At 34.2% G+C, this 26,425-nt stretch overlaps 4 protein-coding genes and 1 pseudogene across 6 annotated transcripts in view; 3 read left to right on the plus strand and 2 right to left on the minus strand.

The window, feature by feature from the left end:
• LOC111381490 (mitochondrial import receptor subunit TOM6 homolog) overlaps window positions 1-3,273 on the plus strand; it is a 6,335-nt gene extending 3,062 nt beyond the window's left edge. For all 3 annotated transcript variants that reach the window (XR_002700350.1, XR_002700352.1, XM_023005282.1), the window contains one exon: window positions 3,005-3,273. The gene's annotated coding sequence lies outside the window, so the exon portion shown is untranslated. The remainder of the gene's footprint in view (window positions 1-3,004) is intronic.
• Window positions 3,274-4,224: 951 nt separating this feature from the next.
• LOC111381502 lies at window positions 4,225-6,518 on the plus strand. Its single transcript, XM_023005292.1, has 2 exons — window positions 4,225-5,125; window positions 6,442-6,518. The coding sequence occupies exon 1, from the start codon at window positions 4,403-4,405 to the stop codon at window positions 5,120-5,122; it is 720 nt and encodes a 239-aa protein (XP_022861060.1). The 5' UTR covers window positions 4,225-4,402; the 3' UTR covers window positions 5,123-5,125; window positions 6,442-6,518.
• A 29-nt stretch (window positions 6,519-6,547) lies between these two features.
• On the plus strand, window positions 6,548-7,293 carry LOC111381512. The gene has a single exon (XM_023005302.1). It carries the CDS (start codon window positions 6,608-6,610, stop codon window positions 7,082-7,084), a length of 477 nt encoding a protein of 158 aa, XP_022861070.1. The 5' UTR covers window positions 6,548-6,607; the 3' UTR covers window positions 7,085-7,293.
• Window positions 7,294-9,972: 2,679 nt separating this feature from the next.
• On the minus strand, window positions 9,973-13,948 carry LOC111376750 (annotated as a pseudogene).
• An 8,888-nt stretch (window positions 13,949-22,836) lies between these two features.
• On the minus strand, window positions 22,837-24,397 carry LOC111381519 (fasciclin-like arabinogalactan protein 21). The gene has a single exon (XM_023005310.1). The coding sequence runs from the start codon at window positions 24,249-24,251 to the stop codon at window positions 22,953-22,955; it is 1,299 nt and encodes a 432-aa protein (XP_022861078.1). The 5' UTR covers window positions 24,252-24,397; the 3' UTR covers window positions 22,837-22,952.
• Window positions 24,398-26,425: the final 2,028 nt, after the last annotated feature.

Here is a 26,425-nt window from a genome sequence, read left to right on the forward strand (position 1 = left end):
CATCTGTGTAACCTTCTATATTGAGGTTCCATAGGTAACTTATTTCTACTAAGTCCTGCAATTTGAGAAATATCAGTTTGAACAATAAATTTTTTAGATAAAATGAATAATGAAAACTTTTTTATTCCTCTAATAATTGCTAACAATTCTTTTTCATGAGTAGTATAATTTATTTCTGCTTGGTTAAAAGTTCCACTTGAATATCTGCATATTTCATTTAAATCTGTTTTTAATATAACTGCCCAATATTTATCCGAGGCATCAATATTAACAATTAGATTATCTTTTTCATCTGGTGATGAACATACAAGAGTTATTAGGATCAAAACTGATGAAAATGATGATACCCCTTTATCATCAAAAGAAGAAGAATATAGATCATTTGCCAAAATTGTTTATGAATTGGAAGAAAATGAATCATATTTTATTGCATCGGGAGATCATGTTTATCCTAAATTAATAATTACTAAAGATGCAGACCCTTTTATGGTCAAAATGGCAGCAGATTATGGATTTCTGGATTTGATCTATCCAGGAAAAGATTTAAAAGAAATTGAAAATTTTGATGATATATTCAGGGCAAAAGTTTCAAAATTTTCCGAAGGGAGATCGATTTATATCAAATTTTATTCAATAAGTCCCGAGGTTGATGGAAGGATATACTATCCTGCTGAACATATTATCACAATTGGATATGTTAGCCGAGATTTTCAGATTGAAGTTGGCCGAGATAATAAACCATTGCCTAAAATTAATAAATCATGGATAAAATCTCGAAGAGTTTTGGGGATGAAAGTTCTTTATAACATTGCAAAAAACTTATATGATAAAAAATTCAGATGCTTATGTCAAATGAAGGATGGACACTCCTTACGAATAATGGAAAAGAAGAATCTAATATTTTGAAAGAATATATCCAGAAATTTGATACTCATCGAATTAATGGAAGTCTTACAACAATTCAAGAATCATGTAGATTGAGGGAGTGCCCCACACGCAAACAAGACTAAAAAGATTGATAAAAGATAGGGACCTACCACTATCAAAGCATCTAGCCAGCTGTATATGAAGCCAAAGATATAGAGACAAGAATAGAGGAAAAGATGCCCCTTTGATGAAAAAGTAAAAAACGCATGTGAAAATGTAGACCCCAGGAGGAAAAGAATAGAGAGGCATGTGAGCCTTTTCAAATTCTGATGTATGCAATGATATAATAGACCAATAATAGCAAGTTTGAGTCATGTATAAATGGAGGTCTTTGGGGAAAAAATGGATCATCTCGAGTTAGAAACCATTCTCTTTTCCTAAACTTTCTTTAAAACCAGTTTTTCTGATAACTCCCTTGTATACAATAGAAATTTTGTATAAATCATTATAGAAATAAAATTTCAATCTTTTGATAATAAATTAGGATATTTTGTGCAAAATATGGCAAGCCATTTCATTAAGGGTGATATAGACATTTTAGCAAGAATGAATAGTGATAGGCCATTTAGAAAAATCCCCCATATCTATGTCTATTCTAAAAGGTATATTGTATTTTGAGATATTTTTCTTCCTTTTTTCTAATTTATCTATGATATCTTTTATGATTATTGATCTTACAATTCTTTTAGCAAAATTTTCTAATAAGTTTTCTTTGAAACATTTTAATATTTCTTGTAATGCATATAATTGTTCTTGATATCCTATCTTATCAATTTCTTTTTCAAACTTAATGTCTTTTTTATTTTTAATAACCTTTTTTATATTATATGGTCCCCTCTTATATTTGGATTTTTTCATTTTATAATTATTCATAAAAATTAATAATTCTTTCAAATTTTTAGAAAAGTTACTTGTTAATTTTTTAATGGCTCAGATAGAAGATTTTTATTATGAAATAGGTTGTTTTTAATAATTGTTTAAGGGTATTTTAGGTAGTTACAAATATTTGGAAAAGTCAAGGATTAATTTGGAAAATGGTCTCTTTTATTTGGGTCAATTCCATGTATTTCCCCGTCCTAACACATGTATCATATGCACTCTAGAATTCCTTCAACTGTATAGTGTTATAATGGACACCATGGGGGAGGGGATGGCTGTATGGTTTAGTGATGTTCTCTTGGGGGTTATGAACTATTTTTGAATTTTGGACTTCGGATGAAGGGTTAATTGGGCGTGCATCCAAAGTTTTGGGCCTGGATTCTGCTTCTTCCTTAACTATTCTATTCTTTCTTATATAGTTTAATGTAGCAGAATATTAAGAGGGAACAACATCTGAAAGCCCAGAAATTAGTTGTGATCTTTTTTTCGGTTTTTTTTTTTCCTGTCTCCCTTTCCTTCCATTTTTTGTTCTCAAAAAACTTAAAATTTATTTTTCTTTCCTGCTTTGCAACCTTTCTTCTATAACAATCAGAAGAAATTACCCTCATCCCTCCCTTTCTGTTTACTCCTACTGCTCTGGCCTGCAACCTCCCCCCCCCTTTTTATGGGGTGTGTGTAGGCCTATATCACCTGTTTCTTGCTCTATCTACGCAGTTATCAGCCTGGAAAGATACTTGGGAAAAATGAAGAATAACCATCTGACACTTGAGAAGTGTTTAATTATGGTTCGCCACAAGGAAGAGTTGAAGTGTAGAAGCTATTAATCTGTTTACTGCTAACCAATTTTTAATTGACCAGGGCGATTTCACCTCTTCTATTTGTGGAATCTCTTCATATTGGCCACTTTTGCCTGTATAATACTAGGGCGGGACAATTTTTATTTTCATTGTGTGCTAGTACATTGCTCGCAGCTGGTTAGCCTTGCTGTTCTAAGTTCTTTAGCTGTTCACCTTGAACTATTATATAGTTTAAGGGATCGTTTCATTGCATACATTGAATATCTATGAATCAGATAATGCTAGTATCTGTTTCCACCTAAAATTTGTATAGCATGATAGCTTGTAGAAGGGCTGCTTTTGACTTGTTTAATTATCCTACTATTACGATTGATGCATCTTCTTTTGCCGTTCCCATGCAGTTAGTTTCGAAGGAAATGCAAAATGGGGGAAGGAACTGAGCCAAGAGTTATGTTTACTTTGAATTTTTTTTTTTCATCATCTTAATTTTTCCTCTTCTGCTGTATCTTTCCAGCCTGCAAACCCGAGGTAGCTCAATTATTCGAACTAAAAATCTAGTTTGGGTTACTGCTTTTGATCTTTAGATTTTATGAGAGTGTTGATATGAAGCTTGTATTCAAAAGGTGTGTGTGGCTAAGTACATATGTTTGTCTTCGTTATGATTTTCCTATGTTTTGAATCTGAAAAGATTGCAACAAATTGTATCCCCAAATTAAAGGGTGTCCTCACGAATTAAGGATTGCGTGATTGTGTTTAAAAGGATAATTGCAAGATTGTCGTAAAAAACAAAAAAGAAGTCAAGAACCAGATTCATTTTGCAATATTCTTGCCAAAGTACAAGTTCCAAATGCACTTGCTATAATATTCCAGACTACACTTGTATCTATTTTTCTGTACAAAAAGATGATGAACAGGGAAAAAAAAAAAACAAAAGCATAAAATTAGGTTGTAGTAGAGAAACAAAAAACTTTATTCGATGCTGTCAATTATTTTGAATTTCGAATATTTTGATTATTTTCTGCAATCATACTGTTCAATTTCGTGTAAGTTTGCCGTCGTAGTTAAGAAATATGTATTCGATAATTAAGATTTAGGAGTCAATTCCAAAGGAACTGGGGCTCGAATGGAAGCGTTAGCGTCTTATTGTGGAAAAAGCAGATTAAACTTGCTTTTCTAGCTAGGCTAATAGAAACAATGGTTTAAGTGAAAGACAAGTGAATGAACAACGAAAGAATATGTTCTTTCATACGACCTTCCACTCCAAGAAACTATTAATTATAGACAAATTCGTTTTACTTTTGAAATTCTCTCTCGTAATATTCTTTATAAATCTCTTTATTCCTCAATAAATATTCTTTTCACTATAATTACAGAATAAATAATTCCCCTGCTAAAGCCTAATATTATCCTACTACGTTTATTGGTTTTGTGAAATTCTTAAATCAAATCAGATACCATTCAAGACTCTTGTTTATTTATTCATTTATTTGAGTACTCACAAGTATGAAAAATTCATGTTCGGCTTATGATCCATTACAGTCCATCAGACAAAGACTTTTGAAAAGTCAAAAATTGTTTTTGAAATTAGAAATTATCAAGAAACTCGTTCAAAAAAAATCAAGATGCAAAAGTCTTGTCAAATAGGCCCTACAACTATAACGAACATCAGCAAGCATAAATCCCCAAATTGCTTCATCTGCAAGCCAACCGTGATCTTAATCCATATAAAGTCATTCTAGGATTCAAACAACGTTATCCTCCTTCCTTTACGTATTAGCCATTTTGTTCCTGATCAAATAATGAAATACGGCGAAATTTCTCACTTCAGCCACCCCTATCACACTCTCGAATCTGAGTACACCAAAGTCCCCTTCAAGTGTGATGGCTGCAAAGAAGTCGGGATTGGCTCGTGCTATAAGTGTAACGATTGCAACTATGATCTGCACATGCACTGTGCCATCCCTTCCCCTTCGATATCTCACCCTTTCTACACCAAGTGCTCTTTCCAATTCCTTGAACGCCCTCCTGGAAATGTAGCGCGCTATTGTAACGCCTGTGAGAAGGACATTACTGGATTCGTTTACCACTGCAAGAAATGCGGATTTGATCTGCATCCATGCTGCGCCAAGCTCCCTATGGTACTAGACGACGGTGAAGTGAAACTATATCTGTATGAGAAAGTAAGCGAGCCTTGTCTTAGGTGTGGGAGAAAGGGGAGAAGTTGGAGTTATAGGTCGACGTGCAAGAAGTACAATTTGCACGTGGCGTGCGTGAAGGAGATGTTGGTCGAGAGTTGGCACGAAATATATTTCGGAAATGGAGGTGGGAATAGTAGAAAACTGGAGACGAGGATTCCTAGCTTGAAAGGTACACTGCAAACTCATCATAGGAAAAGCAAAGGAAAAGTTCAAAAATGTTGCGAAGTGGCTGGATTTGCTTTGCAGTTTGTGATTTCTGCAGTTCTTGGTGATCCCACTACCCTGATTGCTGGGGTGGTGGGTTCAATGATGTCAAAATAAAAGGTTTGATGTTATTAATAAATTCTGGTCAAGTGAAATTGGGAAAGTTGTTCCTTGTAGATAATAATTGGATAAGGCAAAATCAATGTTAATGTAACCCCTGCAGCTCTAACAATGTTCTTTTTAATATATGTTAGTTCAGAAGTCATAAAATTGGACTAATCTGGAATTTGTCAAAGTCGTGAATTGCACTGGAAAACGTGGTTTCGTTTCGTTATATGTCTCAATCTTAAGATTTTAGAGATCTCTGATAATATAATATTAGTTCTTATTTTGATAAATAAATATGTTAATCAAGGGTATAGGATGGATGATGTTTTTTGAAGGAAAATTATTATTTTGTACACTTTATCTATTCAAAGTCAAGGGTTTTGAGGACACTTGACTGGAAAATTAGTAGCACAAATATGACTTTTTTTTACATCTCCAAGAACTGAGGCAATTGACACTGAACTCTTGGTTGATTGCTACTCCGCACCACCACCCTTACCCCAGTCAATTGACGAAAATTGTTAAAGTGGTCAATTCAAGAAAAATGTTAGTGGTCAATTCAAGAAAATTGAGTCATTTATACTCTGAGTTGATTTGCCAAAGGTCTGAGGTTAAGCCATCTTTGACTATTACTCAATGCCATTGTGGTGCCTTTTAAGCACAAAGGCTGCCAAAATTGTGCTGCTTGTCTTTTAGTTCTAGAAAAGATTTACCATATAATAGTGGAGTTTGCCCGTTACATTTTCTTGTCCTAATAAGAATCTTCCTTCTCTTGCTCAGTGTACTTGTACATTTTGATCAATGAAATTTTATATTTATCGAAAAAAAAAAAAAGAATCTTCTTTTTCTTTTCTCTTTGTTTTCTCTCTCTCTCTTTTTTTTTTTTTATCTCCCGTTTGATTTTGCTAAAAATTAAATATTTAAGTAGAATATACAATTTTGAAAATCGGTAAAATAGTAGCCCAAAGAAAGTAATCGTTGCTTTAGTTGATACCCCTATATACACTTTTTTTAAAGTACCAAATGTTCCCCTTAACATAAGTTACTCTAGAACGTGAATGTGAGAGTAAAATTATTCATGAAGGGCAAAATCGTCTTGTTAAAAGTAAAAGTATGAATATGATGAAATTTCACATTTCTTTTGTGTCATAATTTATCTTCTGAAAAACATTATAAAATGCTAGCAGCCACACATAATTGATAATCAAAATCAATTCTTGGCAAAAGTGGGGACCAGACGAGAGCTTAAATGGAAAAAATACGTAATAGGTTCGTATTAGGAATTTAATTATCTTGGATATTGTTTTAATGAAATGTTGACTTTGTAGGTTCCGTGGCATTCTAATCTGGCCCTGCTGAAAATGAGTCCAAAAATGACGGAAAAAACGATGTAGTTTGAAAATCTTGCATATTATTGTTGTCTTTATAAAGTAGTAAGTAAATTTCAATAGACATAATGAAAAATTTGTGAAATACTCCTTCTAAGAAAGCTGCATGGGAAATTGCAGGTCATGTGAGCCTAGGTCCACGGTCACAGCCAAGTTAATTCTCGTAGACGGAGAGCTAGAAGAATTTCCATGTCCAATAAAAGTGTCAAATTTGCTTGAACAAAATCCAGATTGTTTCATATGCAATTCAGATGAAATGGGATTTGGCGAATTTGTTTCGGCCATTGATGGCGACGAGGAGCTGCAGCCGGGAGAGCTCTACTTTGAGCTGCCGTTGAAGTGGTTGAGCCACCGGCTGCAGGTTGAGGACATGGCTTCTTTGGCCGTGAAAGCCAGCGTTGCTCTTACAAGAAGTGATGGGATTACTAAGTGTTGTGGGTCTAAGAAGGTAGGTCCTATGATACTGTTTCACGAGAAAGATGACAAGGCAAGGCCTCTCCTGGCGGCGGATGGTGGCGGTCGAGCATATAGCTGTAAAGGTCGCAAATTTGATTCAAAACTGAGTATAGTGCTTGAAGAGTAAGGCCTAAAATCTCTTCAGCTCTGGAATTTCCTTGAGAAAGTTCATGTTTTTGTGGTGTTGTTCTAGGAAGACCCAACTCACCCATACGCTATACCTATGTATACAATTTTAGGGTCTTCTGTGCAGTTTTGTGATCTAAACAATTTTTTCCCTCTGCTTTTACGAATCGTAACAAGTAATATAGTGGACTTAAGAGTTCCAATATAGTTTCCTAAGACTTCTATCTAACAACTGATTTAATTATTTTTAACTTCAATTTGATCGAGATCAAATAAAATAGTTATTTTTCTTTTTGTGATTTTATATTTTAAATATATTAAAAGAAGTAAAAGTGAATTATTATTATTTTTTATATGAGTTCACCATAGTCATTCCTCGAATCTCAATCACCAAGTTTTATAAAATTAATTATGTTTATCTGATCAAAATCTTTTAATGTATTCAATTTACCTTATCAAATTCTCATTGAGTCTATTTAGTTAATTCAATTTCATATCTATATGCGAATCAATCTTTAAGTAAACAAAATATTAGTTCTAAGAATTCATGTAACAATTACAATAACTAATATAAATACCTCTACACTTTACACTATTACCAACTTTTACTACGTGATCTAAATAAATAATCCGCATCTCTACGTGATTATTGTTCACGAAATCAATGAATTAGTGACCAATTAATTCAAGCATTAAGATTAGAAGTAAAAAAAAAATTCACAATAACAATTTAAGATATAAAATAGTTTTAATTAAAAATAAGATTCAAAACTAGCTTACAACCATTCAAACTAACTAAATACTTAATTATAAAACAAGAAGAAATTAAAATACATCATTGTGTATTAAGGAAAAAAAAAAGTAAAAAAAAGAAGAAGATGAAAATCTAGCACCGAGAATCCGCCTCTTCTATGTGAAATCCTTAAAACTCTAGCTCCTTGATTGATTTCTTGATTTTTCCTTTCTTTTTACTTGAATAATGTATCTAACGAAATCCTACATGCCCTTGGTAAATTGGTGATGGCACGTAATTAATTCCAAAAATTTTTGCACAAAATCGTGATGAATTTCTGTAAAAAATAAAAATAAAAAATTGAAAATGGAAATCTGAAATTATTTTCTTCTCTGGACTGCCGTCCACTATGTTTCTGTGTGCGCGTCCCCTTTATTATTTCCAAACTGGCCACCAGCTTTTTCTGTTTCAAGAGGAGTCTCCTTCCTTGAATCAAATTACTCTAAAGCAATTTGATTCTAACTGAATTGTTTTCCTGTCAATTGCCGTCCACTTCCAAAGGCTCAGTTAATACATATTTTATCTTCGAGTCCTCAATTCTTTCAAAAGATGCACTTTAATTCTTGAGTCCTATTATTTTGCAATTAAGTCCTCTTCTTTTGAAAGTATTGCAGTTGACCCGAGTCAAATTTCAAAAGCTTGCAATTTATTCTTCAAACTTTCCAAATGTCGAATTTAATTTGATTCTAACTGAATTTCTTTGCTGTCAATTGCAGTCCACTTCCAAAGGCTCAATTAATGCATATTTTATCTTCAAGTCCTCAATTATTTCAAAAGATGCACTTTAATCCTTGAGTCCTATTATTTTGCAATTAAGTCCTCTTCTTTTGAAATCATTACAGTTGACCCGTGTCAAATTTCAAAAGCTTGCAATTTATTCTTCAAACTTTCCAAATGTTGAATTAAACTCCCGAAACTTATGATCTTTTCCCCAAATGCTCCAATAATATTTTTAATTGATTTTTGCAATCTAGTTAATCTTCAATTGAATCAAATCTGTTCCAAATAGCCTCTTTTCACATAATTTGTATGCAAGTTGAGATTTTCCTACAAGAATATAATTTACACAAATTAAGTAGATAATCGTCCAATTCATGAATAAATAAATAAGAATAGAAGTCCGGATAATCTCATAAAATGTACTTATCATATTTGTTTTTGGACATTCAAAAATTGTGGTGATTACCATCTATTTCATAACTAACGAATCCTAGTTTCGACATGACTTATAAATCAATCTTAATTTCAACATTAATGAAGAAAGATTTTGACGAGAACCTGTAATCCCCATCCATATTCAGGAACTGAGTTCAATTACCATCTATTTCATAACTAACCAATCATAATTTCAACATGTCTTATGAAACCAATCTTAGATTCAACATTAATCAAGAAAGTTGACAATGCTAATATAAAAAACATAGGGATATACAAAAAGGGTTATGCTACATGAATATCAGGGTCAAGGTGTCCATAACAGTGTCCACCCAATCGACTTGCAAATAAAATATAATTTATTTGATATAGGTCATCCTCCATGTGAGGGGGTGGACATTACATTATGTACAAGTAGCATATTCCATACATAAATACCATTTTCCGTCACCGAGGCCTTCTTGGTTGGACACTCGACTGCTGTACACTTGTCATTGTTCTGTTGAAGCTGAAATAAGTGCAAAAACTTAAAATGATTACCCCATTTTCTTATACTCAACTCAAAACCAGCTAAAGTCAAGACAGAGATCACTCCAATGATAGTAACTGCTGGTTCGGCTGCTATACTAACCAACACCCTTACCCCTTTAAATGGACTCCTCGACTCAGAACGAATCTAGGCTTTCTCTGGTTATATAATCTAGCCAATATGCAATAATTAAGCCAGTTTCAAGACATCGTGTACAAATCTGATAATTTCGTTTACTCAACAAAATTTCGTTGATACGACAAATCTTCCTTTTCTTCGTACAAACATTCTATACAAATTTTAGGTTCATATGTGAAGAACATGAAGAAAGCCATTGGAAGCTATCTCTGAAATGAATTCTTTAAATTAATCATATGACAAAAAGAAGCGCTCAAGCTAGTTTTTTGAAAAAAAAAAAAAAACAGCATATTACAAACAACATTACAATTTCCAATCTGTCTAAAACATTTAGTAGTGCATTTGCAGCTATTTGGAATGACAGTTGAATCACATTTAGGTGCTTCTAAAGAAACTATGAACTGGTGATAGACTACAGAAGCTCGATGGCACATAATCAAGGTTAATCACTTCAAGTTTTTGAGCAACGTTTCCTTCATTATTCTTCAAAATTCTACTCCTGAACCTCGATTGCATCATTCTCGATCAAAAGTTTGGTTATATGATTCATCTGTCATTCAAATCTGCATGATGAAATTTCATCAGACGATGGAGGTGTGAAGTCTGCATCAACTCACTGACAAACCTTTGGCAGATTGCAGCTATGGGGATCACTTGATGAGTTCATTTGAAAGCAAGAACCGGAAAGTAAAATTGTGAGGAATCCATTCTATTTTCTTCCATAGTTTTCCTTGCCGAGGCTTCTTTCTCAAAGAATCAAGCATTGAATGCTCAATTACTTCTGCAATACCAGCAGGATATAAGCCCATCTCCTTTATATAATATTCAACATTCTTTGGGACGAGTAATCTTTGTTCTTTATGTAGCCTGAAGTTTGACTGAATATACTCTTCCTTCGCTATTTCCAGTTCCTGGAACACATTTTTGGGTGTATATAAACGAACCTGCAAAACTTTAAAAGTTACTAGAAGAAATTTGTAAGCATTTGCCCTGAAAAAATCGACCCCAGTGCACAGATAAAGGGCATGTGCTCTTTTTCTTGTACTGTCGGTGCTACATAGTTCACCTCACTATGCAATCCACAAGATTCTTAAAGAATGAAGTTATTAGCTCAGGGCTAAAACATTTAACGCTTACTGATGGATCCGACTGACATCCCAAGCAGAGTGCAAAACGTAGACGAGTTTCTGGATGATGTATTGCGTATGCCTTCTGAGAATCTCCGGCTTTAAACTTTGCCTTGGGAAAGAATAATGATTGTAGCCACTATAAGCAAAATTTACGTTCCATTAGTCCATGAAGACATGTCAGTTTAAACGTTATTAATTGAGAAATATCTTAGCAAAAGATATAAGAACTTGACACGATTAACTTTGTTAATTATGTATATATAACAGAAAACTCGGGCTTACTTGAGCTGGACGAGGCAATCTGCATCCTAAAATAGAACTCTGTATAATGTCAATGCTAACAGCATGGCCTCCAATGTTATATGCAGCCTGGATCATATGAGATGTTATTCAGATCAAAAAAGAAAGAATATGCTACAATTCTTCAGAAATTTTACTTAGCTTCTTCTTACCTTCAGGACGAGAGAAAACCTTTTTAGATTTCCTCGCGGAGTACCGTACACCAAAAATGTCTGTTGCATAAATGAGTCGCACTTGATTTCTGCCTGGTACTGTAGGATAATGAAAATGGAAATAACTGAATTCTTACATGCATCACCAGTGCGTTGTGAACATTAATCCAGAAAGCTAATTTCTCTTCATGCTTCAGTATACCCAGATCGACTTGTGCCAACCTAGAAATGAAAAACCTAAAATCAAGTAGTAATAATTGTTTCAGTATTACTAATAACATATGCAGAAATTCAACAATTTTAAAGGACTAAGAGTTTGTTTGGATAAGCTTAAAAGTAAAGTTACTTTAAATATCTTTTTTGCCTACATGTTCAAGCTTTATTGCAGTGGGATTTTCTGGTTCAACCTAATGTGGTTCAGTTCAAATCCAGACTGAAAATCTGCTTTGACGTCAATAAGTTGTGATAAAGTAACAGATAATCTCACTGCAAGTTATAAACTCAAAAGAGAGGAGCATTAGCACAAATACACAGAAACTAGAAGACTAAGTACCTAAAATTTTGCAGTATGTCTTCAATAGCATTTAGTCTTTGGCTATCTCTATGGATGCCTTGAACTTCAACCATTGCGAAGAAAGGTCCGGATAATTCTTTAGATGCTCCATTATATAAAGGACTGTTCATCCAAGAATTTTCTTCACATTGCCTTGAAGAAAATTTACTCGTTGGAGGCGAATGTGCAATAGCTGAACCGAATTCATGATTGATCGAAGGTGAGTCCGAGAGATGAAAATATATAGTTGAAATGCACTTAATCATCTCCTCGGAAAGCCAATTAGGTGTTTCTCGAGCACGATCAGGAAAATTGGAACCAAGTTGCTCTGCTAAACTGGCACTCGAGGTAGAGCCCTGAGCCCTCTGGTGAAAAGACACAACGATGCACAATTTAATAGTCTTAACTAAGCCTCCATTTGGGAAACAAATTTATAAATGGTTTATAAATTTAGTCAAAAATAAACATAAATTTCAACCACAAGTAGCTACTATTTATTATTATCCACACATTTCATAAGACCCACTACTATTTCTTGATATAAACCATTTATAAATTTGCCAAGAGGCTAAAGTTCAACGTTTTAAAAGTCACTTATAAGCTACTTTTTTTGCCACTACCTCCAACATCGATAATGGTAAAGAATGGTGCAAGTCTACAGTCTCAGCAACAGCTTGAGATGGAGAAGTTCTGAAAGCACAAGTCAAACGCTGAGATAGTGATGATTGGCTTCTGCCTATACCAGTATCAACTAGTGTTTCTGCTCCCAAAATGTCATTGCATTTCTCATGTAAATTGCCGACTGAATCTCCAGGTGGCACAAACGTGACTGAACTTTCTTTTGAAGACATTACACCAGGTTTGGAAAATTCCGGAAACATCCATTTAGGAGTTTCTGAATTCGCTGTTGCTCGTTCATCCATTGTTGGCAAGGTTGATAACCTTTTCGAAAAGGTTCTCCTATACATTGATAGTAGATATTTCTCCAAGTATGCAACTTCCAACTCCAATACGGCAATTTCTTTTATAAGATCACCAGCAGGCTGTACACGAGCAAGCATGACGAGAAATATTTAAGTCGGAGCAAACTAAAGAAGAAAAGTTCAATTGTCAACTCTCTTAAGCACATTATCATAAGTTAATATTGAGTTTTTCGTGTTATGCTAAACGTATATCCCCATAAAGAACTAAGAGAACACCTGGTTAAGTGATTTATATGTTGGATCGTCCAAGTAAGGCCAGTTATTCATTGCTTTCTCGAGTGCACTCCTTAATACGATCTGATCCTCTTGTGTTTCTGAAGCTGTATAATCTACAAGGGTGAGCAGGGCATCACAAATAAGTATTATAGCTGTAAAAATAACCTGCACAACAAGAAAGATAACAAGATTACCTCTTCTTTCAGAAAAAATTGAGCCTCGCCCAGGGGCAGTTGTCTCTTCTTGGCTTCAAAATTTTTCAAAGCCCCATTGCCAGAGTGTGTTAACTTTCAACTCAACAAGATCACTCAGAACTTGATTAATGAAATTTTCACCACATTAAATTGTAAGAAGCCTAGCAGGTGCTGAACTTTTCTTCCTCAGTTCTAACCTGGTTTATTCATCGAAAGTTGAAAAGAAGACCGTCTTAAGTGGAAAATTAATCAAATTAGACAAATAGTGCGTCATAGTTCCCATTTTAATTCAGCAAGATACGGGAAATATGTTCTCACAGTACAATCCTGGGAGAAATAACACTATTCTTGCACATTTTGACAAGTATCATCAACTAATAAACCCTTTTTTCATATACTCAATCAAAAAGGAGATTGATGATGACAACTCATTAAATTTTCATATTTTAGACAATTCCCACGTTCAAATTTCTTCTTGATAATGACTAAGGCTATAGTATACATTTTATAAAGGGAAAAAAGGAACAGAAACATACCTATGTTAGGTCTTAAAATGTTCAAATCCACATGTAAGCAGTTGAATAGATGCAAATTCCTTCATAAATATAGAAACCCAACAAAAATCTGAGACCCCATTTGTGAAAATTTACTGAAACAACATTAAATGCATCAACTGCATATTCAACAGAAAGCGATAAGGGTTCAAACAGAATAAAAAACATTGTATAAGAAAGGTCCAAGAAACATTAAATTTGGTAACAAGAAGAAATATACTGCTGTTCCAGAGAAACTATGGTGACATTTCAGTAAGAGGGAGATAATTCACACACACACTCACGCTTACACGAATTCTTGGAAAGCCGAATCAGAATCTACTGTTCTAATGACCAAATGGGTTCAAAAACTTGATCTTTAATCAGTACTCACACCACTCCACTGCCTAATATATAGCAAGTCCTAAGCCATGTAAATGTTGACACCAACATACCTTCTCCTAAGTTGGTCCAGAAAGTATTATGTCCTAGGTCCAATCAACTTTGGACATTAATACTTTTATATATAATTAATACAATTTAATGACAGATCTATTATTTAATTGATAGACAAATAAATAAATAATAGAGTCCGTAGATTCAAATCTTCGTAATTTGTTAATCACAAGGAGTTGTGATTGTGAGATACATATTACATCTGATTGAATTTTAAATCGTCCGTGGTCATAAGTAATAACGAAATACGGATATCGTTATTATGGATAGACCATCACGTGTGGCATTTCTTACTTGTGAAGTAAGTAGCTGATCTCACAAGCTAAAATGTGGTTACACTTAAATGACACGTGAATGTTTTGTTATAGAACAAAACATTGGAGATCCGCCGAGAGATTTCATATGGATAACTATCTGAGTGTCAGTGGTTAATCTCTAACGTTCGATAGTGGAATTGGTCCTTAGACTTTAGATCGTCATGGTACCTTATATGAGGACAATCATACTTTGACGGTGTTGGATGTTGCTCTGCAAAGGGTCGCTAAGACGACATCGTTCGGGTACGTCAAGAATCGTATGAAGGTTGTGATTAACCAATAAAGGATTCGTCACTCTTAGATAGTATGAGATTATGATCTGCGTTTCATTCAATTAAGTCGATAACGAAATCTTTGGCTAAGGTGTACTCATAAGTCGAAAAGGAGTTTTCGACTTATATTGACTTAATAGTGGAGTGAAAGATATGATCGAAATTCGGGATTGACACAATTCCATGTCTCGTAATTGATCGGATCATATTGACAAAAGGGATTATAGTTTCACGGTAAACGAACGAATTTGATTTTGTCATACAACGTGACATTTCCCGTCACATGTATTGCTCTGACACATTGCTAGACGTCAATCAGGGACGGCGAGTGTGAATTGATGATAAATAAAAATGGTGTTTTAATTTATTAATTTTGATTAGATCAAAATAATATTTCACGACGTTAGGCATCGTGATCGGGAACCTAATGGGTCGCACACAAAAGAAAATTGGAAGATTGCAAATTGCCAATTGATTAATTTAACAATCGTTGGATAAATTAATTAATTGAATTTTTTATTTATATTCCCAAATTAATTAATTCACGGACCGGGTTTAATTAAATGGATTAATTAAATATTGGACCGGATGGGGTCGAACCCGTTTGGGTTTATATAAATACATGGCTAGGGTTTGAGATCCATATGGTTTTCATTGTTCTTGCTGGCACAAGAGGAAAAACCCTAGTAGCTGCAATCTTATTCTCTGTGTGGATCATCGTTGGAGGTTGGATAATTGGACAGCTGTGGGTGGCGAATCAAGATTGCTGAAACGAAAAGAAAAGCAAAAGGTTTGCAAAATTCGTCAAAAATACAATTTTTATCACGATTTCTATTTAAACACAAAGGGATCATTGATGGGAATCGAAATAATTTTAATTTTTCGCTATGCATATATAAGTAGATTCCCAACAGGACCATGTGGAACTTAGTTGTACCATACACTTATTTTCTTATGGAATTGTTTTATGCAGGGAGTGCTCCCGAGGAGAGGCATGTAATGGAAAGCTTATGCAATAGTGGGCGAGCGTGACACGACCCTCACATGTCATGTGGTTAGTTTAACTAAAATTAAGAGATTGTGCACACAAGAGGGAGGCCAAGGAATAGATATTGAAAATGAAAGGTTTACTATCTCTGTTTTGAATGGTGGGTCAATTGTCTTAGAAAAGCAATGGCACCTTTGTTGTGACTTTTGGAATGTAAGATTAAGGCTTTTTTGTGCATTAAAAGAAGTAAATATGAAAAGGATTTGGCTTTTTTATTAAGAAAGTCGATGGGCCTGAACGATGATTCTTGTTATTAGCGACAATATATGAAAGTTTATCATTGAAGTTTCTTTCATGATTCAACTAAATTAGAGCCTATTTCAGCTCCATTAAAAGGTAAAGAATGTATTTTGAAATGGTAGATTGATGGAGAATGTATAGTTAAAAAATAAAAATAAAAAGAAAAATTGGTATTACGTGCAATATTATTTTATTGAAAAATGCGTGATTGAAAAAAAGAAAGAAAATAATGTATTTTGAAAAAAAAAATAGAATAAACAAGTGCTCAATGTTGTAGAACATTTGTTGACGAAAAAGGGCGCGGGGGGGGGGGGGGGGGGGGATTGTGACCTTTTTTAAATGTTTAAATCTAGCATGTAAATAATAAATTGTAAGTTGCCACAACTAAACATAGTCTAAAGATGGATTTTAGTAGTCATAGGCCATAGTTAATGAGAGAAAATTAAATCATGTAGGATTCTCAAAAACTTCTTTAATTTCTTTTTCGTGAATAATCATTGAAGGATATTTAGAAAATATTTCGGGAATTGGTCTTGTTCTACCTGTGTTCCTTTTGTACCCTTTTCTCATCATACTGGAAATCGGACATCAATTTAGGATCCGTTTGATTGTAAAGATGAAATTTGATTGGAAAGAAAACGAATTCCAAGGAATTGAATTGCCTATAAATTGTTTTCCTGATAATTGTAAATTATTGTGTTTGATTGGTATAATTTTTAACAAAAACAATGTTAAAATAAAAGTACTATTTGATATTCGTTTGACTTTGTTTTATATGAAAATTATCAATTAAAAAGATAGATTTATTAGTATTGGGATGAAATTTGTTTCCATTGTCCAAAAAAAATCAAAAAAATCATCTATCATTTGGTGTTCGTTTGACTTTGTTTTACATGAAATTTTCCAATTAAAGGGAAATATTTTTTTTACAATAATTCTTAGAATTTGTTTTCATTACAAAAATAATAATAATAATAATAATAATAATAATAAATAAACGAAAATTTCCAATTAAAGGGAAATATTTTTTTACAATAATTCTTAGAATTTGTTTTCATTACAAAAAATAATAATAATAATAATAAATAAACGAAAAAAAATGCTACAGTAATTTGGGAAAATGAATTCTCACTTTTCCTCCAAAATATGGAAAATGTCTATGTGGCATGAAAATGTGGAAAATGAATTCCAAAAAAATTTTTGCCAATCAAACACAAAAAAAAAAAAAATGAAAAGATAGAATTACAATTTCATTTTTCATGAAATTTCTACCCTATCAAACACACCCTTAGTTTAATTTCATCTCTATTGCGTTTATAAACGAATTCGTCTCAAGATCAAACATTTGGTCAATGCTGTTAAATACGGTGATTGGTGAACCAATCATGCATTGAATGGTTACAAACAGTTGGGAAAAAAGTTGTTTATATTGGGGTTTGAATTACCTAAAAAGAGGTGAAAGTTGAAGGTCAAAACAAAAGCAAAAAGGAATGGTTCAAAGTGATATGACACCTCCTCGTGTGTGCTTTCCATTATCTAGCAAACAACTCTTTCCTATCTATACAAAAACAAAAATAAAAAAAGTTTATCAGTCACAGCTCACAAAAAGTTTAGTAAAGGAGATTTTTCTAACTTTTTCATGGGACTTCAGTGCTAATTGCATGCCAAGAAGACCATATTCTCGTTCAAATTTCAAATACTTTCATCTTACATTTGGCTCCCTCAATTCATAAATATTGTCAATGGTTAGCTTAAAAGGGCACCCAATAAAGAAAAAAAGTTTAATATCTTTTCGATTTCAAAAAGTACGGAGTTTTATGTTGTTTACAAATAAGATGTTTTTTGCGGGTTTATAAACACATCGAACAATCTCTCCAAACTGCTTGTAACAATAACACGAAAGAGAATCTAGGATAAGACTGGTTCTTTGAAGTAACTCAACTATATAAATAGAGTGAGTTGTCATCATTGGCATCAATTTCAAAGATAATAAAATTGTAACGACTACTTCTGAGTCTCATATTATTCATGAAAGACAGTGCGATTATTATTTAAATACTATCAATATCTTAATATGAATTCAACCAAGATGCTTGTGACATATTAAATACTTATTTACGTATGAATGGAAGGTGACATGAAATGCAAATTCATGCAATTTTGTCATTATTGGGAAATCAGACAACAGGAAGTCAAATTTGCTTGGTTATTATCAATGAATCTAGTAAATTATTGATTATGATTAACATTAATTTTTCAAAATAATCTGACAGACATACTATCTTAACATTTAATACATTGATTGCTTCGATTAATTGTCAACAAATGACAGATTTTCCACACTCCCAAGCCACTAGAATCAGTGTGCTGGGGATTTCTATTTATTTTATTACAAGGAAACTTATTGACTTTTGTGCTCAATGGAAGGTCACACAAACATCAGAAAATGACATATTTATTTAATTCAGTTCAGCCTCAATAAAAACTCACAAATTAAAAATGAAATTTGTGACGTTTTTAATTAACAACAATTTTTTTAAGAAAAAGAAAATAGGTTTATATAAATACGAGATCAGCAATGTTTTTACTAGCTCGACAAATTAATGCAATTATAATTTTTTTTTATCACGGAACAAAAAAAGAAAATTCTTCAAGGATTCTCCACTTTGAATCTGTGTCTAATATTTATTTTTGGTTCCTCCAATCATCATAGTTATATATAATTAATATCACTTCGTGCAAAGTAAATAAGCCAAACAGAATCTTTATCGAGTGTAGAATAGTGAAGAGAGCGAGGCCAACGCCACCAAATACGAGAGCTTTGTTGGGCATTGAAAATCCACAAAATGACACCAAAGCGAACTTTCCAAAGGCATTCCAGTCAACAAAGTCAATGACCAAAATAGGGAATCTACCAGTTCTTTTAAGTACTTGTTTGGATAGCTTAAAAAGTTACTCTTAATTTTATCACACAATTCAAAACTTTTCAATCACATATTTTATTAACTTTTTTAAAATCTGACAAAAAAATTTATCAAAAATTTTGTCAAATAACCTTTGATTCATAAAACTGCCCGTGCCATTCAAACTATTTTCTAATCATGAGTATTAGATAAACAAATTCTCACTTGAGCTGCTAGACCAACTAGCCGAACAAAACTGGGTATCACTCAGTATACTCTTAAAAAGGCCCGCGTAAATCATGGCCCAAGAAGGAAACCAAACTTGGGCCGATTACTGGGAAAATTCAGCCCAAATTTGTATCACTAACAAAACTTGCAGCCAGCACAACAGTTGCACGTAGCACTACTATAAAAGGATCATGCTATATGTACACTTTGTTTGACATTGTTTTTGATATTGTGTCACATGTCGATTCATGAGTGGACAATTTTTAAATGCAACACACTATCCCGCCAATTGTAATTTGAAAATGAATGGAGCGTCAACAATCATGTCAACTAAATAATGTACAAATAGCTTAATCCACTATAAAATTAGGATCATTCTACTTGTACATTATTTTTTACATCATCTTTGACATTGTTTCACGTGACGGCACATGATTAGACATTTTTTGAATTCAACATACTTTTCTTTCAAATACATTTTGAATTTGTAAAGGATATCAAATTTTATGTAATTCATAGAATGTACAAGAAGCATTATTGAAAAAATTAATATTTCATATCTTACACCTCATCCCATTTTTATCCTACATATACTGATTTTTAGACATTATATAATATGAAAATGAAAAGTAGCACGATAAGTGGATTAATTTAGAAAGGTCAATTTCCCTTTCCAAACACGCATCAAAAACGGTCTAAATATTTTCCCCCAAATCTCGCAATTACCTCAAAAAAACCCAATCTCACTTCTCTCTTGCTCTCTGCAAAAACGAAATGCTCTCATCCTTCTGGCGTAATCAAAATACCAAAATCAATTAACCAAGAAAACCACATCATAGATCGATCTCCTCACCACACATACATCACAATCTGTGTCCCCAATTTCAAAGGAAGATTTTTTACCATACCACGATATTGATAATCGAGATTTCATCCAAGAAATTATTGGAGATGGAGTAAACAAGATTTCTTCCTGGCCAAGAAGCACCCTATCATGCAGGCCCAGCAATTGTCTTATCATACGTTGCTTCTGGCATTTCTGCAATTCTCTCTGTTTTCTGCTATACCGAATTTGCAATAGAAATTCCAGTGGCTGGAGGATCATTTGCTTACCGATGAAAGCTATCGTTAGCCTACAAGGAGGGTGTTAACAGAGGGGAATCTTCAAAATCTGTCGAGATAGTGGAGACGAAAATGGAAAATGCACGTACACCTTCGTGTCCAATAACACGATCTATTACCATTCTATCAGACTCAACGACTCCCCAACTGCCAAGGAAGTGTTGAAGACCACCTCGGATAATTCCATCCTTGTTCTTTCTTTGACAAGAATTACTTGTAATGCCAAATGATTATATTTGTGTGTTAAATGTGACTGCCCAATTTATTTAGTCACCTTAATTTTTGAAATGTTACACTGAAATTAACATTGAAGGTGGTAGAATTTTACTAATTATTTATGCTGTAATGTACTCAGTGGAAAGTCTGGTGACGTTATTTTTTTGTTGGATAGTTCACATTTTGATAATCTTCATCTTACAAGTAGCTATTGGATGAATTAAACGCACCAGGAACATTGCAATGTATTTTTGATAGCTTAACTGTTATGATGTTAATGAATTTATGTTAAGTCAATTACTATTGGTACATCATTTGCAGGCTATGCAATTCAAATTTTAATTAGAACACATATTTCTGCATTCATATGAGTTGGAATGTGACGTGACAATAGATTTTTTTGCATCGACGTGCACATGAAATATTGCGCATTGTATCTAAACTGTTGGGCGAACATGTATGTATGTAGTGTATCAGGTTGTATATAAGCAGAATTAATGTTTATTGGAACAGCGAGTACATAGTATCCATCTCAAGTTATGTCTATGATAACATGAAATGCCAAACCACAACAATGGACATGTTTTGTATAGCATACATTATAAGACTATCATCGAGTAAATTCTTATCACGAAATATTTGATTTTTAGCAACAAATTCCACAACTGTTTGCGACACAACATCAAATATTTCACCAGTTTCGTATTCTTCCATCGGAGGAGCATTCACATCTATGCTTATTGCAATTTCTTGCAATGTTGGAACTGTTACAGACTTCAGTATTGAGACATAATTTGCTGCTACAATATCAATTGCATTACAAGATTTCATCCAAGAAATTATTGGGGATGGAGCAAACAAGATTTCTTCCTGGCCAAGAAGCACACTATATTCCAGGCCAGCTATTGTCTTATCATATGTTGCTTCAGGCATTTCTGCAATTCTCTCTGTTTTCTGCTATGCTGAATTTGCAATAGAAATTCCAGTGGTTGGAGGATCATTTGCTTACCTGAGAGTAGAACTAGGAGACCTTAAAGTCGTTATTGCAATAGGAAATATACTTCTTGAATCAATTGTCAGAAGTGCAGCTGTCGCTAGAGCTTGGACTTCATACTTCACAAGTCTTTTTGAACCGTCCTCCCAACTCATTACGCATACATACAAGTCTCGATGATGGATATAACCGTTTGGATCCGATTGCTGTTGGAGTTCTCGCAATTGCATCAACAATTGCAATGGCCAGTGCAAGGAGAGCTTCCTACATAAATTGGATTGCATCAGCAATAAATAATTTGGTGATTTTATTTGTGATAATTGCGGGATTTTCTCATGGCAATGCATCCAATTTATACGTGCAATCTACAGCGGTCGCTAGAGCTTGGACTTCATACTTCACAAGTCTTTTGAACCGTTCTCCCAACTCATTACGCATACATACAAGTCTCGATGATGGATATAACCGTTTGGATCCGATTGCTGTTGGAGTTCTCGCAATTGCATCAACAATTGCAATGGCCAGTGCAAGGAGAGCTTCCTCCATAAATATATATATATATATATTTCTTCTGCTAGAACATACATGCAAACTGATCCAACCAGTATGAATTATAGAATCTTGCAGCCACAAAAATCATGAAATGGTGATGAAGAGTGATTAAGAAATCATATGAAAAAATGCACCATAAATGGAAAACCAAAATTCATTTTTAATTACCGTGAAAGAAGGAGAAGTTTGAATGTTTTCCTTATTTAACTGCCCATCCCATGAATGATCTTCAGTTATAATTTTGTATTTTTGGAATGTTCAAATGACAGTAATTTTAATGATTTTATATGGAATGTATAGTATTTTTTAAAATTTAAAATATGTATGGTATTATATGAAAAAGTTTATATTTCATAGGCAAATGTGATTTTTCCCCGAAAATCAACTACACTGTACCAATCTCAACAACAACTAACATTATTTACCATTTGCTCTTCACCTGCTGCCAAATCATTGAATTGATTAATCAACATAATAGTAATTGAAAAATTAAAACCATAAAACTATTAATGTGAATAATATGTTATGTCCTAGACCGACCTCTCATGAAATCGATTGAGATGAAGAAAGAAAGAAAGAAAGAAAGAAAGACACGCCATATAGAAGTGTTTCAATTTTATCTTCAAACGTGCCCTTAATGCAAATGACGTGTTTAAATTTCTAAATCATACGAAATAATTAACTAACTGGACAAAGATTCATTAATGTTCATTCATGCACAAATATAGAGAAAGAAATTATTCAAAATATATTGCTAATATTTCTTCATTCATTCACAAAGATCAGTTACGTACAGTAATCAGCCTGCAACAGTAGAATAGCTAGGAAGATTATTACATCAGTAATCAGAGACCAAGGTGGTCATCAGAATCAGCGGTGGAAGTAATGGCAGCGGCAGGCACTTGAGCATTAGCCTGACAGACCCCATTATTCCATTCAAACTGATCGCACTGAGGCAGTTGGATCTGTTCAAATGTCTCCTTCTCAGCCACTGGATGATGCATGTGAGGAAACGGCACTGAGATTCCATGGATCACGATCCTGCTGTTGTGCAGCAGATCAATGGTCGTGATTCTAACGTAGTTGATCTTCATTGGAGCCAACGGACCTCCTCCACCGGCAGTGGTCACTACCAGATTCTGGCCAGCCTCCATGGTTGGTAAAACAGTAGTCGCCTGTAGACTAACAAGTTCAGCCGCTGTCAACCTCTTGTTCGGAACCACGTGGTACCTGAAGTTAGACAAGTAAGCATTACCTCCGCCGGAGAAGATGGAGGTGTCGTCTAAAGCGAACACCGTGATAACCTTCAACTCCGAGAGTTCAGCGAATTTCACACGGAGAGCAAGAGAAACTACGCTGTAGCCGGTGGTACGGAGGCGGAGGATAGCATCCTTCAACATCAAGCGCATGATAGACGAGAACGGGGTGGTAACTGATGTAGACAGCGCCGGCGGAGGGAAGGAGAGTGACGTCATGCGCTCAACATTACATGACAGAGGAGACAGATGCGAGACGAAGCCCTGAAGACCGTGAATAACAACGAGACCATTGTTGAACAAATCTGGGCGCGTGATTTCCAAACCGTTGATGAAAACCTTCCCCTTGTTAGTGTGCCCACCGGCGGCGGAGGCGGAGGAGCTGGTAGTGATTGTGACGCAGCGGTTGGGAGCTAGAGTTTCGATCTTGGTCCCGAACGCCAAGGAGTGAAGAAAATGCAGCGGATAGAGACCTGGGACGGAGAGCTCTTGAAGTAGGAGAGGAAGAGAGCACGACGGGCAAGTCAGGAGTGAGGAATCGAAGGGGGCGAAGATAGTGAGTGGCGTAATGGCAGAGAGATTGGCGGAGGCAGTGGCCGTGGAAAGTTCCTGAAAACCTAGAGTTGACAGGATGGTAGCGAACAGAGTGGGGGAATAGGTATGAGAGTTCTGGAAAACAGTCGACGATGGAGAAATAGATGGAACTGAAGTGCCGCCGTCGAGAGTGGTGTCTGAGGAGGTGGCGCCGGAGATGAAGAGGGAGATGAAAATGAGGATCAACAGGAGGATGAGGAGCTGGAATCGGAGAGGAATCGCCATTTTTATGGTTGATTTTAGTGCAGTGTGTGTGAGACTAGAATAGTGAGTGAAGAATTGGTACGTATGCATTATATATAACAGTACTCTGTAACGAATTGATGGCGGGAAAATGAAACGGAATTCAGGAGTTCGTTACCAGAGATATTATGGAGGCGTTGGACGATTTTATCCTTGGTTTCTTTTTCAGACTACGAATTTACCCTTCGTCATTTGTTCTAGAATGTTCTAAAGCATATGCATTATTAATGTTCCCATGATTAAATTTTGCATAGTATATTTAGATTTTTTTGGTAAAATACTCCCCATAATACAATGTTCTTTTATTTTGAGCAAGCCTAGCTTAAAAGTGTAAAACAGAATGACTCAGCCTACCAACATCTAGCAAGAATTAACATGAATATCAATAGCATGTTTGACATGATATTTGAAAAGTGAAAAATCAAACTAATAAGCTACTTGAACATATTTGAATAATTTTTTTAAAAAATATTTTCTCTCTCTAGAAAAGCTTTGAGAGAAAACTGAATTATAATAGCTTCCTCAATAAGTTCATTCTTATCGGAGCTGATTTTAAGGGGAAAAAATTATATTTTGCATTATTGGTCACCTATTTCAACCGTTTTGTTGGCTTTGGCTCTCACAGCTAGGACCGACTTAGAAAGATAACGGTCAAAAAATGAATTTTTCTAACCTAAAAAATCGGCTCTAAACAGAATCTACATTAAGTAATTTTCCAATTATCCAAAAATTGAATTTCTATAAATACTATTCCCACATGGAGTTACATGTTAGCATTAACAATAACCACCGAGAAAAGATATTGCCAAGAACAACAATGAACTGCAGATACGAAAAACCAGAGTCCAGGCTGCGAAAATATACACAATTATTCACCATTGTCTTGAATCCCAACAAAAGATTATGTACAAGATAGATACCCATGTCCAAGTAACGATACTTCAAAATAAATGAAATCCTAGTTTTCAGATCTGCGCTGTCTGAACAATATCGGGAACCAAGAAACAGCATATCTTGCTCTCAGATGGAGTAGCTTAGTAAGTTAAAGACGCAATGGGGGTTTAAGGTAAATAGCAACTCTAAGAATCAAATAAGCTAATTAAACTTTGCAGGCAAGTTGAGATCAAATGGGCTGCCCTCAAAACTTCCTTTTCTCGCACGCTTTCGTGATGAGTGATTGATCTCGTCTGATGTTCCAGATGCTGATGGTAAATCTGATTCTATTATACACCCTACAAAATGATACATGACAACATGAGCATATATACATGGACACTGTATAAATCCAAGTCCACTACAATATTTCTTGAAGAAAATAATAGATTTAATGTTCAAGTCATCGTTGATCCTATAATTCAACAAATCACTCAGGTAAGCCCTGGGGAATGCCTGCTATCACAGAACAGATTCTTAAGAGTATCCCATTAGCCAGATTGATCAAAATTTGCGCAAGGTGATTAATCATTTGACGAGCAGGGAAACTCTATGAATGGAACAAATTGAACTAATAGATTCAATTCATCACATATATCAGACGATTTCAAAAGAAAGAAATTTACAAATTTGAAAGCATGTTTTTAAGCGTTTCAGGTAGCATTACAAACCAAAAACAAATGGAAAACTACATGCTGAGCGAGTAAAGATCTGATACGAAACTGTAAATTTTTGAGAATTCTCAATATGCTGCACTAATAAGCTTTTAGTTTTAGCTTTAGCTTTCTTGCTTTTTTACTACTGCTAACAATACACAATTAGAATGCTAACTTCCACAAAAGAGAAAATTAGGAAAAAATTAAAAATTCAAGGAATCAGTATCAACTGAGGAAAACTAAACCCCTAGCACATTGCAAATTCGTGCAGCAGTTCAGGTGCATAATAAGCTGCCACTTCAGTGTCTAGATCATTTTCATCAAAAAATTAATAAATATCTTTACACGAGTAAGATTGACATGAAAATTTTAATTTAAAACAGCATATTACTCAAGAATGTCCTTTTTACTTGAGGTTTTTTTGACAAATCTTATAAAAGTTTTAGCAATTTTTGATACAAGTTGATGTAATGTGTGGTTGAGAAGTTTATAAAAAGTAGAGGCCATGAAATTTGGGGCTAAAATTGAAATTTGACAAAATTTAAAAAAGTTTTATCAAATAAGCACTTAATAAAAGAATTCAAAGTAGAGGAATCTTAATGTTTTTAGAAAATAGCCATAGCATCATGTAAAGTT

This window comes from Olea europaea, chromosome 3 (assembly GCF_002742605.1).
Source record: "Olea europaea var. sylvestris chromosome 3, O_europaea_v1, whole genome shotgun sequence".
Lineage (NCBI taxonomy): Eukaryota > Viridiplantae > Streptophyta > Magnoliopsida > Lamiales > Oleaceae > Olea > Olea europaea.

Bases quoted from the DNA above. Each gene is read 5' to 3' on its own strand.
- LOC111381502 (XM_023005292.1), top strand. From the start codon at position 4,403: ATGAAATACGGCGAAATTTCTCACTTCAGCCACCCCTATCACACTCTC.
- LOC111381512 (XM_023005302.1), top strand. From the start codon at position 6,608: ATGGGAAATTGCAGGTCATGTGAGCCTAGGTCCACGGTCACAGCCAAG.
- LOC111381519 (XM_023005310.1), bottom strand. From the start codon at position 24,251: ATGCATACGTACCAATTCTTCACTCACTATTCTAGTCTCACACACACT.